The sequence below is a fragment of the Aythya fuligula genome, chromosome W (assembly GCF_009819795.1).
Source record: "Aythya fuligula isolate bAytFul2 chromosome W, bAytFul2.pri, whole genome shotgun sequence".
NCBI lineage: Eukaryota > Metazoa > Chordata > Aves > Anseriformes > Anatidae > Aythya > Aythya fuligula.
In genome coordinates this window covers 1,587,495-1,602,934 of record NC_045594.1, presented here as the reverse complement: position 1 = coordinate 1,602,934, position 15,440 = coordinate 1,587,495, and the positions used below count along the sequence as shown (strand labels likewise).

Sequence of the window (15,440 nt, the reverse complement as noted above, 5' to 3'; positions counted from 1 at the left end):
AAAAGACTTTTTCTTTTTTTTCTCCTGGCACTGCTGAAAACTACTATTCAAATGCAAACACACTTCTGAGAACTCCTGTGCTTCTCCAGTTTGGGCTTGATGGGCAATACCTTGGGGAAGCTGTCCCCGGGGCTCCGATGACTACAGTTTAAAATTACTGTATTCCTTTACATATAAACAGTGTCATTAGACTTGTACTTTTAAAAAATAAGATCAACCAAGGCCAGGGCCAGGCTCTGCAGATAAAGTAGTAGCTTATCTCTTACAAATATTTTTAATATTTTTTAATTACAAGTAGTCCTCGCTCCAGGTAATGTAACTGACACAAAGTACCTGCACACACTCAGCCCCTAGACTTTCACAGAAAGCCCAGGAGCAACCACTCTAGTAGAAAGGAATCCTACCTCACAGCAAAGTAGGGGAGGGGGCACATGGCCAAGATAGCATAAAAACAGGGGAAAAGTCATTTGGAGCAAATATAATAAAAAGGGATTTCAAAAACCCTTCATGTAAAGGATCAAGGAGGTTAAAGCAAAAACTGGTTCAAAAAGATGTACAAAACTGTTGGAGACCAACAGAAAACTCTGCCAAAAATAACTTGTGTTTAAATCATAACTCAATGGCATCACACAATTTCATTGAAAAGAAAAGAAAAGAAAAGAAAAGAAAAGAAAAGAAAAGAAAAGAAAAGAAAAGAAAAGAAAAGAAAAGAAAAGAAAAGAAAAGAAAAAAAGAAAAGGAGTGGAAATCTGTGTAAAGATCAGCATTTGTAAAGAGTTATCATTAGCTCCAGAGACCAGCGTAATTCCCATGAAGTCCTGATGGAAGGGGGCCTCCTGCCACAAAGAGTTTTGTTCCAGACGAGTCGTAGCAGTGGGTGTAAACAGCATTTGGGAAGAAATTAATTTCAGAAAAATAATTCCTCCAGGTTTCATCATGATTCTGTTAAAGAAAAGTTCAGACTGTTACTGATGCCAAACAAACAGGAAGCCTTGTTTCACAGAAGCAGAATGTAGTTTCCAGAGCCTAAGAGGGATCTTTTCCTTTGTTAATACTACCTGAAGCTTCAGACAGAACAACTTGAATTGGAAGATACCAGATCCTTCCTGAAGCTTTTTCTGAGGAGGTTTGAACCAAACAGTGGAGGTGGGGAGGGTGAAGGGTAGGGAAGATAGCAAGTCCGATTAATTTTTAAAGTTGCAACACAACGATAAAAAAGATAATGAAGTTAGACATAGCCATTAACTGCTTTATAGAAACATAAATGGACATTGAACTCAAGTGCCTGCCATGGCATTATTTCAGGAAACCAGAGTTTCTAAAATTGTATAAAGTTAAACTAAATCTCTCAGATTACCACATTAATTTATCACACTTTTAAGGTAGACAACATAACTTGTTTGATGTACTAACAACTAGAAGATAGACTACAATCAAAACTATGAAGAGGGAAAAAAAACTAGTTAATTTATGGATCAGTGGATAAGCAGAGTAGTCAGTACGCCTTACATTCAAGCAGCTGGCCACTCAATACCTTTGTGAAAACAATCTTGCAGCATTTCTTGATTTTCATTATTACAGATAGCTCCCATTACTATAAAAGCAGCTTGTTCAAGCCCTATAGCTACAAGCTACTACTCACCAGCCAACCTTTCCCCGTAGTCAACTTCAAAATTTCACTTCCTCCTAATTTCTGCTTCTGTCCATAGCAGGCACGTGGGGGCTTTTCATCCAGGAACCTCTGGGCTCTGATATCATAGAACAGTAAGGAGCCGTGTCCTGTTCCCACTGTGATGATGTGTTCATAGAAGCTCACTGATCGAATACCTGACAAACAGAGAAAGGACACACAATCCAGTGAGGACCAGGCACGCTTTGGCTCTGCAACGCTGCTGCTTGATGCCTAATGCTTTCTTCAACAAAAACTACCTTCTAGTTTTCTCCACATCAGTTTTCCCATTTCTATGGAGCAGTGTAGATAAATCCCATTTATACTACTGAAGCAGCAGCTTCAATTGTATACGTAATATAATATACATAATTTATAATATATGTAAAATTGTAAAATATAATATACATAAAATATAATATATGTAAAATTGTATGTATGTATGTGTATATACACACACACACTATTCCCTTTCTCCTCTGAGGCCATCTACTCCACTGATGGTGCATAGCAAGAAGCTTCATTCTCAGCAGGCCCCAGCTCTGCCAGATAAGCAAAGATCTAAGATGTTTAAGATCAAGAGCAAGCTTGTTCTGTCTGCAACGAGCTTCTAAGTGAACCTGCAGGAGCGAGTGCATGGCAGCACATAGCGGAAAGGATGCATATTGGTGTCTCCCACGAGCTCACCCTTATCTAGCTACCTGCCAAGCTGGGAGAAAGAGCCAATGAGAAAAATTACTCTGCTTCCACCACATGCATCTTGCAGATCTAGAGCAACAAAAGTAGTTCAAAGTAGTAGGCCAAAAAAAATAATGGTCCATTGTGGCTGGCCCAGAGGCTCCATGCATCCTTGGCATAGACTACCTCAAGAGAGGGTACTTCAAGGATGCAAAAGGGTACCGGTGGGCTTTTGGCATAGCTGCTTTGAGCACAGAGAAGATTAGACAGCTGTCTACCCTGCCTGGCCTTTCAGAAGACCCTTCCGTTGTAGGATTGCTGAAGGTTGAAGAACAGCAGGTACCAATTGCTACCAGAACAATGCACCGACGGCAATATCGCACCAACTGAGACTCCCTGATTCCCATCCATGAGTTGGGAGAGTCAAGGAGTGATCAGCAAGACTCGCTCACCCTTTAATAGTCCTATATGGCCAGTGTGAAAGTCTAATGGCGAGTGGAGGCTAACGGTGGACTACTGCGGCCTGAATGAAGTCACGCCACCGCTTTGTGCTGCAGTGCCGGACATGCTAGAACTTCAGTACGAACTAGAGTCAAAGGCAGCCAAGTGGTACGCCACAGTTGATATTGCTAATGCATTTTTCTCCATCCCTTTGGCAGCAGCATGCAGGCGGCAGTTTGCTTTCACTTGGAGGGGCACCCAATACTCCTGGAATCGACTGCCCCAGGGGTGGAAACACAGCCCTACCATTTGCCACGGACTAATCCAGTCTGCACCGGAACTAGGGGGAGCTCCTGAACACCTGCAGTACATTGATGACATCCTCGTGTGGGGCAACACAGCAGAAGAAGTTTTTGAGAAAGGGAAGAAAGTAATCCAAATTCTCCTGAAAGCTGGTTTTGCTATTAAACAGAGTAAGGTCAAGGGGCCTGCACAGGAAATCCAGTTCTTGGGGGTAAAATGGCAGGATGGACGTCACCATATTCCGATGGATGTGATCAATAAAATAACGGCAGTGTCTCCGCCAACTAGCAAAAAAGAAACGCAAGCTTTCCTAGGCCTTGTGGTATTCTGGAGAATGCATGTTCCAGGCTATAGTCAGCTTGTGAGTCCTCTATATCGGGTGACTCGAAAGAGAAACTATTTTGAGTGGGGCCCCGAGCAACAACAGGCCTTTGAATAAATCAAACAAGAAATAGCTCGTGCAGTAGCCCTTGGATGTTCGTAGGAAAATTCCCACTACACACCATGCGACTGATGCTACGTGGAGTAAGTGGATAGCGTTAATTACACAGCGGGCTCGAATGGGAAAACCTAATCACCCAGGAATCCTGGAAGAAATGGACTGGCCGGAAGTCCATTTAATCAGGAAGTCCATATAATCAGTTGCCAGAAGACAGAAAGCAGTATGTGTTGTTTACTGACGGATCCTGCCATGTGGTAGGGAGCCATCCGAAATGAAAACCTGCTGTGTGGAGTCCCACACGACGAGTTGTGGAGGCCATGGAAGGGGAAGGCGAGTCGAGTCAGTATGCAGAAGTAAAAGCCATACAACTAGCCCTAGAGATTGCTGAAAGAGAAAAATGACCAGTACTGTGTCTCTACACTGATTCATGGATGGTGGCAAATGCTCTGTGGGGGTGGCCGTAGCAATGGAAACAGAGCAACTGGCAGCGCAGAGGTAAAACTATCTGGGCTACTACCCTGTGGCAAGACATTGCTGCCCGGGTAGAAAACCTGGATGTAAAAGTACGTCATGTAGATGCCCACATGCCCAAGAGTCATGCTACCGAAGAACATCAGAACAACAAAGAAGTGGATTGAGCTTCAAAAACTGAAGTGGCTCAGGTGGACCTACACTGGGAATGTAAGGGTGAGCTGTTTGTAGCTCGATGGGCCCATGAAACATCAGGACATCTGGGGAGGGATGCCACATACAGATGGGCTCGTGATCGAGGGGTGGACCTGACCATTGAGGCCATCACACGGGTCACCCATGAGTGTGAGACCTGTGCTGCAATCAAACGAGCTATGAGGGTAAAATCTCCCTGGAATAGGGGGAGGTGGCTAGGGTTTCAATATGGTGAGGCCTGGCAAATTGACTATATCGGACCACTCCCACAAACCTGCCAAGGCAAACAGTGCATACTCACCATGGTAGAAGCAACTACAGGGTGGCTGGAAACATACCCCATAAACCATGCCACGGCCCGAAACACTGTCTTGGGCCTAGAAAGGCAAGTGCTGTGGCGTCATGGTACACCAGCGAGAATTGAGTCTGACAATAGGAGTCATTTCCGAAACAATCTTGTCACCTCTTGGGCCAAGAGGCATGGTACTGAGTGGGTGTATCACATCCCTTATCACCCACAAGCCTCTGGGAAGGTTGAGAGGTACAATGGACTGTTAAAGATTATGTTACGAGCATTGGGTGCTGGGACATGGAAACAATGGGACATAAGTCTACCAGAAGCCACTTGGCTAGTTAACAATAGGGGGTCTGACAGCCGTGCTGGTCCTGCTGAAACAAAACCCCTACACGCGGTGAAAGAAGCTAAAGTTCCCGTAGTGCATGTAGGAAAGTGGATGGGGAAGGCATTGTGGGTTGCTCCTGCCTCGGGAAAAGGCAAACCCACTCGTGGGATTGTCTTCGCCCAAGGACCGGGGTATACCCGGTGGGTCATGCAAAAGAATGGGGATATCAAGTGCGTGCCTCAAGGTGATTTAACCTTGAGAGAAAACTAATCTGTAATCTCAGTTATATGTTGTAGGAAGACACTGCAGGATCAACGACAGGTCAACTTTGCAAGGAACCGGGCAATGGAACAAGGACTTGAGCTAAGCTGGTGCTGGCGTCCAGACATCCAACTCCGCCTGCCCTGAGTGACCACTTCAGCAGATGAAGGCCAAATCGTCAACAGTTCTTATGAACATTTTCTGAGAAAGACCTATAGAATGAAAAGATATACCTGCCTATTAATCTGTTAAAGGACATGGAGTAATGGTGATGAGAATACTTAAATGCTAAAGTATAGGGGAATTTGAGAGTGACACAAATGTTATGGAATAAGGGGTGGAGGTTGTACTGGGTGTGGCTGGGACGTTAACTTTCCCTGCAGCAGCCCACATAGTGCTGTGCTCTGTACTTGTAGCTAGAACAGCAGTGGTATCACACCAGTGTTGTGTCTGCTGCTGAGCAGTGCTGGCACAGCATCAGGACTCTCTCTAACCCTCCTAGGGGGTGGACAAAAAAGTGAGAAAAGAAACATCACCAGGGCAGCTGACCTAAACCAGCCAAAGGGATATTCCATATCATATGATGTCACACTCTGCAATAAAAGAACCCAACAGAACACTTACTTACAGAAACAGGTGGAGTATCAGTGCACATGGCATACTTTTCAGTGCTATTTATTAATAAAAAAGCGCTCTGAAATGCAGAAGTGTGGATCTTTCTCTAATAAAAAAAAAAAAAAGCTGAAGGAAACAGTGGTGTATCCATTACTAAGATGTTTAGAACACATTTTGAAGAACAGCGCTTCACATTGGCTCCTGAAGTACCACCTCAGATTATCCACAAACTAGCAGCACAACCTGTGCCTAGAACTGATCAAGGCAAGCTCTCTAACATTCCCAACACTGTACCATGGAATATTTGGGTCAGCAAATTGAGTTTTACTCCTGAAAGACAGGGAGGCCCTACATATTGCAGAAGGAAATGAAGATGCAGTAGCATGTCCTAAGCAAAGAACAAGCACAGAGTCTGTGCGTCACAAGCTCTGTCCACTACATTAACATTGCTGTCTTCAGGGTGTGAAGTCAAGGGCATAAAACAATTTACTACATGCCAGCCAAGCAGAAAGCAGTTCTTGCTGATCAAGAACTAGAGTACAGGGCCCTACATATTCCTGTACAGCTAAGAAAAGCAACACTTACCAGATGCACTGAAAAGCATTAATTGCCTTCTTATGTACAGCAGCTAGGGTTACATTGGGTAAAAAAACAGATTCTAGGTTGGTAAGACTGGAAATGGTGCTCACTCTAACCTGCTCATATATACACAACACTAATAACCTGAAGTTTGTGCAAACTTCCCACATTCGTTGTGAATTCGTTTGGAAGCTGACAGCACATTCAGATAACACTTCAGAGAACTTACAAGTCAACCCAAATTTTAGTCCACAAATCACCAAACAGACTTCAATTATTTTATTTTATTTTATTTTATTTTATTTTATTTTATTTTATTTTATTTTATTTTATTTTATTTTATTTTATTTTATTTTATTTTATTTCATTTCATTTCATTTCATTTCATTTCATTTTCCTTTTCTCTTCTCCTTTCTGCAGCCTGTGCTGCCCCACAGCAAGTCCCAGGGAAAAGAAAGCCGAAGCACTCAGCAACTCAGGAAGCAATATTACTTCAGTGCCCCCACCAGTGCCCTAAGTGGCAGAATACCACAGTGAACCTGTAGAAAATGAGAAAGAGTAACCATATGCGCTTTGACTACACATGCCAGAAGGTGAAGCCATTTGATCCACATCTGTGACACATCATTTCTTTGGGGAAGTACCCTTCTCTTTGTGGGTTTTTCTTCGTCTTTTCATTTTGGAACTATGAAGACTAAAGAGCTTGGCCTTTTTTCTTTTTAAATTTGGCAGCAAGGAAGAAAGAAGATGAAAGAAGGAATGTCTTTTTGTTTTTCCACTTGTTTGCACTGTGGATTGAACATTAGTTGCACTAATTGTTGAACAAAGGCTCTGAGACACAGGCTCAAGCCAGTGTCTCAGAAATGCTACCTACACACAGATCATGCCCAGCAGGATCACAGACTCAGGGCAGAAACTTCCAGCCACCACTGATTGGGCGATACACTCCCGTGTCTTGGTACCTCTTCCCTATGACGCTGAAGAGTAACAGCACCAGAGGACCTCCAGAGAGCCCTGGCTGGCTGTGATTCAGGGCAAAGGCTGGTGCTGGAAAGCTGTTCAGGGCTGGTGAACCATTATTTCTCATTCTAAAGAAAATTCTCCCATATCTCAAAGAAACAGACCCTGACATTTATCTGGACAGCACCACACAAACTCCAGTAAAGGCAGACAAGGGCTAGGGAAGTTTTATTTACATGCATCCTCTTTTGATAACTTGCCCAATGAAGAGACTGACACTCAGAGCTGAGCTAAACAAGGACTGCAACTTTTTAGCCTTAGATTAATATGTTTTAAGATGGAAAATCTCAACACAATGCCTCCTTTTCATGGTTTAATTAAAGGACATGGAAAGAAGCATATAGGATCATGCTGACAGTGCTTACATTTGGTCCTGGCATAAGGTTAAATTGAACAGACTACAGAAGAAAAAGAAACAGTACTCATATCTATAATCATTCTATGACTACTATTGTTACCTTTTTTTGAGTGAGCTTTTGTATATTTAAACAAAGACACACTGAAAGTTAGAAATCTCACTCGTCTTCAACATTAGAGTAAGCATTCACTCACAACACAGACTCCAAATAGGATAGCAAAGAGCAGAAACATGCATTTTACTTCCGGTCCCGGAGAAAAATGCAAATTGGTAGTGGTAAGATAACTGGCTTTGCTGTATGATGAAGTAAAATAGAGAAATACATTTTTAAAAAGTAGATGTAGACTTTAAAGAGCTCAGTACTATTTGGATGGTATATAGTTTGGCTGTTCTTAAGAAATCATCTAGTTTCAGAGTTGCTTTTAGCTTGTCTTATGCCAAGACAAGTGGCCTAAAACCAAAATCTACATATACTGTTAGTGATTTAATATATCACATGAAAAACCTCTTATTTGTTTAAAAAGCTTATCTTAAATTGTTACTCCTGAAAGGAAACAGTTTGAAGCACTCTTTGACAAGTTTCTTACCACTGCCTCGTTCTTTGGAACAGACGGATTTAACATTGTGAGGTGGCTGCCTCGGATCCAGAAAGGAGACGTGTGCCTGCGATCCTACAGCATACACTGACCACTCCTGACCGTAAGCCAAACACACATTCTCCCTGCAGTATGGCAACTTTGTGGAGAGTAACTGGAAACAGAGGAAAGACAAAAAAAAGAAACACAACCCATTACAATAAAAGAGGAAGAAGTTACAGATTTTTTCTGTTAAGCTACGTTCAATGCAAGTTGCAGTGGGGAAAAAAAGCAGCTAAAAAAGTTCAGCACAAAACCAGAACTTTAAGAGAAAACCAAAAACCTGACCCACAGAAAAAAAAAAAAGCCATGGAAGAGATGGGATGCCTTATCAAACCAAACTAGGATGCTAAAGGCTGAAGTATGCGAAGGACAAAGGACATTTTTGGTAAATTGTTTTAAATTCTTTTAGGCTGCTGTTACTACTTCTACAGGTGTAGAGGCTCCAGTTCTCTGAAAAAGCTTACCTCATATACCAGCAGAAACATGCCTGATTTTAATCTGCAATTACACTTCAACAAGTATAACTTCCTATATGAACACTTGAGACAGGGAACAAGATGAGGCATGTTGATTCCTAGGCCTTAGCTAGCACAATTGTATGTTAACGACCCCAAGGATAAGGGAGTAAAAGACTGTATGTATAGATAATAGAACCAGCAAGAACTGGCTTGATTGCTTGTCTGTCAAAGACAGGAAAGGCCAGAAGATTAGCAGCGAGGAAGACTTCTGGCCTTCATCAAAAGACCACCAGAGTACGCCAGATGACCACCCAAGGACTCCAGTACACATACAAATAGAGACAGAACCTACGTTAATGATTCTTCAGAGACCTGATGAATATGCAAGAGCCTTAAGGGAAATGAAATGAATATGTATTTGTCCCACTAATATAAGCACATTGCCAGTAACCCTTGGTACACAAGTTAGGTGGAGCGATCCCCCTCGTGCCCGGTGTGTGTGTGCAGAGCCAAATAAACATACCTGCTTTATAACCATTCCAAGGTTATAGAGTCTGATTTCCGCAAATCACCCTGCTAAAAAAAGTATCCATGTTCTATGCAGCAGGGCACTCAGCTCATGCAGAGCTGGTAGAAGGTTAAGAGTAGTGAGTTTCTCTCCTCAAGTTCTATTTTTAGTAATTTTATACAAAGCTTATGTGTTTTACAAACTGCTGTTTTCTTCAAGCATTTAAAGGAAATGAAGAAATAGTGAACAGCAATAAACGCTAGGCAATTTTCCAAGTTTAACACCAAAACAGAAAAGCACCTTTGATAGCGCGTGCTCTGCTTTCCAAAGATGAAAATACCCATCTAGGGACACAGCTCCCAGCTCCTGTTAAGATTAAAAAAAAAAAAAAAAGTTTCTGTATTATAAATGTCCTTATAAACCTCACACTCTACTAGGCAAGCTACATCCTCCAGATTGAGCTCATCTGTAATCCTGTATGTGCTTATCAAGATAGCCTTTCATTTCACATTGATCTTGAGAGAACACAATATATCATAAAAGTGCCAGATAGAATAAGAATTATTAAAACAAATAACCAAAAATAACTTTCAATGTATGGATCTTGTTAGACAAACAAATAATGACTTATTAGGCAGTACAACCTAGTTAGCAACTAGCAGCTCCCACATTGATACTGACTCCGCAGTAATAATTTATTTCCAGGCACTACTGTATAGGAAAAAGCTGTATGAAGTCTTCATTGCAAAGGAGTAATTAACATGGTGAAAAATAAAGCCAACAGGAGCACTGTGTTGCTGAGAGCACACTTGCTTTGGCTTCAAACCTCCTCTGTTCTGTGAGGACAGAAACAAAAGCAGTAGAAGATGAATTGCTACTCCTACTTGCTCCAGTAAGTTTCATCTCTAGTAATAGAAAGAGATCAGCGTGAGGGGAGCTTAATATTTTCTGTTTGTCAAATGCCAACAAAATAACACCGGAGCAAGCACTGGTGCCTGCCCTGTATGTCAGTTACCTCTCTTGCTGAGCAATCCAGTAACAACTCAGCCATCAAAACAGGAACTACCTGAATGTCAGCTGGTCTTCATTAAGTGTGAAGGAAAGCAACAACTGTGCCCAAGAGTGGGATTCAAGCTGCAAGGGGGTGTTTTGGTACTTTCTTTGCTTCTTGTAAACATTCCCCCTTGCTCCCTTAGGGTGCAAGTCTAAACATCAAACCCACAGTGATATTGTTCCTTTTCATAACAATACATGACTTCCCTGCCTCCAGCTTTTCTGAATTCACTTGGGGGCAGAGGTAGACATAGCAGATGAAGGCGACCATTTCACATGAGAAGGACGCAAAAGGATTGGGAAAAATATGTTAGGCTGCCTCTCCGATATATTTCATTTATATTTTTTTCTAGTACATCTGGACAGTTTCAGGACTTCTTATCTGTCTTGAGTAGCTTACTGACCTTGTTTATATTGTTGAAAGCCAGTGCTCGGACTTTGCAATTGTCAGGATTGGTGTTCTCCTTGGGGATATCCTTCAGAGCACGGTGTGTTATGTGGGCGTAGACAGGAACTTGAGACAGGTTGTGCCTGGCATTGCTTTTGGACAGCACATCCTCTGTGACTTCCCAGAGACCCATCGAACCATCCCGAGAACCTGGATGAATAGTCCAAAACAGCATTTCATATAGACATAATTGCGCTTTTTTAAAGAAGGAACTGCAATAAACAATAGAGGCTGGAAACAGGAAAGCATACTACTGCTATTAGTTTAACTGAAAACACTGCTGGGCGTCATTAATTAGGATTAACAACATGATCTTCCTAAGCTATAAAGTTAGTAATATTGTGACCTCATTATTAAGGGTTTTTTTTTTTTTTGTGTATGGTTTCTAAGCATTGAATTGATTTTCAAACTGAACATTAAAAAAAAATAATATCACCATTAGAGATTCACACATGGAATACACTCAGAGGTGACAGAAAAGCCAACACATTTAGCTCAGTTTACCAATTTGGGAACAAAAATGTAGTTTTTGCACAGAGTTACATTGTTTAGAGGGAAGGGATGTGGTATTGAGATATGCTTGCAGTGATGACAAAGCTTAACAGACAACCTTGTAAAATGAAGACAACCAGACTCCCTAGTGCAAATTAGGTGAAATTCATGGTATCAAGTCAAGCCAGATAAGGGAAGAAACATTATCACCTCACAGATTAAAAAAGTCAAAAGAAATTTAAAAAATACCAGGCTGGCAACTGAAAGCCATTCATTATCTGTGAGGCATCGGATAGGTTGTGAACCTGAACTACCCAGTCAATAGGGAAACAGGGGAGGGTCCCGGTTGTCGAGAGATAAAATATATAAACTGTGTTATAGGACTAGTAGGTGCACTCCTGCTTGTGGGATGCCCACCATTGCAATCGCGAATAAAAATGCTACTTCACTTGAAGCCAGGGATAGAAGAATGGGGGCTTGCTTAGTTGCATTAAAAATAGATGTTGCTGAGTGTCTTTGCTTACTACTGGGCAAATCAACCGAAACAAGGAGTCTTGGGGCCTCTCACAAAGGATGGTTCCCATTAAAAACAGAGACAAGGTTGCAGTGGAATTGCTCGGCACCTGGCGAGCAATCCCTGAGGCCTTAAAGAGCCATTTTGGACTTTAGTCAGACACGTGTGGTTTGCCAGATAGTGAGGGATCTGTGGGCTTGTCCACCGATCCTTCTGCTACACCATCGGCCCCTCTGCTGCTACTGCCATCGAAGGCTTTTGCTGTTACGCCCACAGGTGACCTGGAAGTGCCTTTTGACCCAGGCCCTAATGACCTTGAAAAGGAGATGGATATGCTTTTCTTCGATTCGGGAAGAATGGGATACATAAGGCCCAAAGACTGAGTTGCTTGACAACTTAAAGCGAGACATATTGTTCAAAAGGAATGGAAAATGGAGACTTTTAAGTCATGGAACTTAAAGGATTGTTTGTTACCTTTTCTAATTGTACAAATGTATAGGCATACTTGGGTTTAGTATGTAAAAGCAATGTTCTGTATATTTAGAATGTTTGATGTTTGTTTGTGTGTGTTGGTGGAGCGTAGACTCCCCGCACACCCAGTGCTGTTTACTTGCCTTTTATACCTTTTATAAGTATAAATATTACTAGATTCAGATTGAGTTGAGACTTCATTTATGACATGATGAAGAAGAGTTATCAGCCTTCATCCCCATGACCCCCGGAGACCACCACCAGGAGACACTGTGCAAGCGCAGATGGGAGGAGTTTATGGAAATGATTTATTGGAACTAATTTTAATACTAAGCAGGGATATGTCATGCATATGTATAGGTACATTGGGAAACTTCATGCATATGTAACTCTTCACTGCATATAACCAAGTCAAGTTACCACGTTGGTGTGCGCATGCCTTTGGGAGCTATCCCCACATATACCCGGCGCCAAAATAAACCTCATACCTAATTTATAACTCATTTGCTTTGAGCTGTAGAGTTCTTCCATGAATCACACTGAGATCCTCACCTGAGCCTGAGCCTCTGTTATTGGCTACAGAGTGTTTCTCACACCAAGGCTGAGATCAACTCAGTCTGCCAAGCCATTGCAAAAGCCTCTCAAAAAATTTCGTTAGGTTTATGCAGATTTTGGGTCATTTGATTTCTGCCAGTATCCCAGTATACACGTATATCACATATAATTGCACATGAAACTGCGATTTCTTGTTTAAAGAACAAAACAAGGAACTGAAGCTGAACTAGCAAAAATTCACATTTTCCTATCGAATTTAGAGATATTAAGCCAAAATACGAAACAAAAAGAGTAGGCAAAGAAGGACGAACTTCTTTGGTTCGCAGATTAGTGCAGACTTAGCCAAAGCCTCATGCCCATCCCTTCTGGTGTTTAGACAACTCAATTCCATCTAAGTCATCTCTGACAGACTTAACACATACCTCTTTCTTCCCTACACTATGAAAACCACATCCCTTCTCACACAAGGAAAGTATAAGATGTATTTCGTATCTTAAAGATGCTAGAAAAGACTAAATATCTACATCAGCCTATTTATAGACCTTGCTACCTCATAAATGTTATATATGGAGTGGTAATTCATGTCGAGAAAATGGTTGATATTAATAAAGAAGGGGGAGATTTGGGAATGTGGCCATGGGGGTTGGAAAACCCCATGGTTGGGATAACATTACACTCTTAACGACGAGGCCATCAGGAATATAAAAGAGTTTAGAGGGAACAAAGAAGGTTGATTCAGGAGACTCCATGCAGTCTGGGGTTTCTTGTTCTCCAGATGGTTTCTTATTCTCCAGCCCTTAAGGCATAGATGTTTCTGGGTGTTTGCTGTTGTTGTTACATTCAAAGTTGTTTGACCAATGAAAAGTTGTTTTGAAAAGAACTGCTGTGGAGAGAAGGGTATAAGAAGGGAAACTGCCCTCAAGATTAAAAAAAAAAAAAAGAAAAAAAAAAAAAAGAAAAAGGCAACACTATGAAGTTACATCAATAAAGAAGCAGGAAAAAGAAGTGAAGAGGAACAGGCTGGCAGAATGGAGACCAGGACGGGAACAGGCACTTTGATTGCCTCATGAAGATAGGTTCGGCCAGACTCAGCAAACTGCTCAGAGAAGCTCGTACAGAAAGTCGCTGGAAACAGGCGCACTGGAGCTGGAGAGAAGCTCGAGCTGAGAGAAGCGGACCTGTGCACACAACTGCCTCTCACTGGTAAGCAGTTGCGCATTATAGGGAATCATATGTGCTTAGAAACAAAGACTGTCCTGGTAACCTTAGAGCTTATTCTCCTTATTATCAATCAGACAGTTTATGAGCCTGAAATATGGGACCAAACTGAGGTCAAGGTGTGGGACTCTGCAACTTTAGGAAGGCTCTGCAGGAGGATCTGGATAGGCTGCACCGATGGGCTGAGGTCAACTGCATGAAGTTCAACAAGGCCAAGTGCCGGGTCCTCCACCTGGGGCGCAATAACCCCAAGCAGAGCTACAGGCTGGGAGATGAGTGGTTGGAGAGCTGCCAGGCAGAGAAGGACCTGGGAGTATTGGTGGATAGTTGGCTGAACATGAGCCAGCAGTGTGCTCAGGTGGCCAAGAAGGCCAACAGCATCCTGGCTTGCATTAGAAACAGTGTGACCAGCAGGGCTAGGGAGGTGATCGTCCCCCTGTACTCGGCTCTGGTGAGGCCGCACCTCGAGTACTGTGTTCAGTTTTGGGCCCCTCGCTACAAGAAGGACATCGAGGTGCTTGAGCGAGTCCAGAGAAGGGCGACGAAGCTGGTGAGGGGCCTGGAGAACAAGTCCTACGAGGAGCGGCTGAGGGAGCTGGGCTTGTTCAGCCTGGAGAAAAGGAGGCTCAGGGGCGACCTTATCGCTCTCTACAGGTACCTCAAAGGAGGCTGTAGTGAGGTGGGGGTTGGTCTGTTCTCCCATGTGCCTGGTGACAGGACGAGGGGGAATGGGCTTAAGTTGCACCAGGGGAGATTTAGGTTGGATCTTAGGAAGAACTTCTTTACCGAAAAGGTTGTTAGACATTGGAACAGGCTGCCCAGGGAAGTGGTGGAGTCACCATCCCTGGAAGTCTTTAAAAGATGTTTAGATGTAGAGCTTAGGGATATGGTTTAGTGGGGACTGCTAGTGTTAGGTCAGAGGTTGGACTTGATGATCTTGAGGTCTCTTCCAACCTAGAAATTCTGTGATTCTGTGATAACTAGAAACGACAAGGTTGCAGTGGGATTGCTCGGCACCTGGCGAGCAATCTCTGAGGCCTTAAAGAGCCATGTGGGACCACAGTCAGAAACATGTGGTTTGCCAGATAGTGAGGGAGCTGTGGGCTCCTTTACTGATCCGACTGCTACAACATGGGCCCCCCTGCTGCTACAGCCATCGAAGGCTTTTGCTGTTACGCCCCCTGGTGACCTGGACATGCCTTTTGACCCAGGCCCTATTGGCCTTGAAAAGGAGATGGATATGCTTTTCTTCGATCTGGGAAGAACGGGATACATAAGGCCTGAAGACCGAGTTGCTTGACAACTTAAAGCAAGACATATTGTTGAAAGGGAATGGAAAATGGAGACTTGTTTATAATTAAGAAAAGGAATGGAAAATGGAGACTGTTGAGTCATGGAACTTGGAGGATTGTTTGTTACCTTTTCTGATT

The 15,440-nt window shown here is 42.7% G+C and overlaps 1 protein-coding gene across 4 annotated transcripts in view; it reads right to left on the bottom strand.

Annotated features, from left to right (window-relative positions):
* Window positions 1-740: 740 nt before the first annotated feature.
* LOC116501442 (DDB1- and CUL4-associated factor 12-like) overlaps window positions 741-15,440 on the bottom strand; it is a 109,560-nt gene continuing 94,860 nt past the window's right edge. For 3 of the 4 annotated variants that reach the window (XM_032207013.1, XM_032207014.1, XM_032207016.1), the window contains 5 exons: window positions 10,717-10,910; window positions 9,560-9,625; window positions 8,243-8,405; window positions 1,643-1,827; window positions 741-942 (listed from right to left, as the gene is read on the bottom strand). In XM_032207013.1, the coding sequence (XP_032062904.1) occupies window positions 784-942; window positions 1,643-1,827; window positions 8,243-8,405; window positions 9,560-9,625; window positions 10,717-10,910 (767 nt within the window). In that variant the 3' untranslated portion in view covers window positions 741-783. Of the gene's footprint in view, window positions 943-1,642; window positions 1,828-6,690; window positions 6,817-8,242; window positions 8,406-9,559; window positions 9,626-10,716; window positions 10,911-15,440 lie in introns of those variants that run through there. The other variant, XM_032207017.1, reaches the window with a different exon arrangement.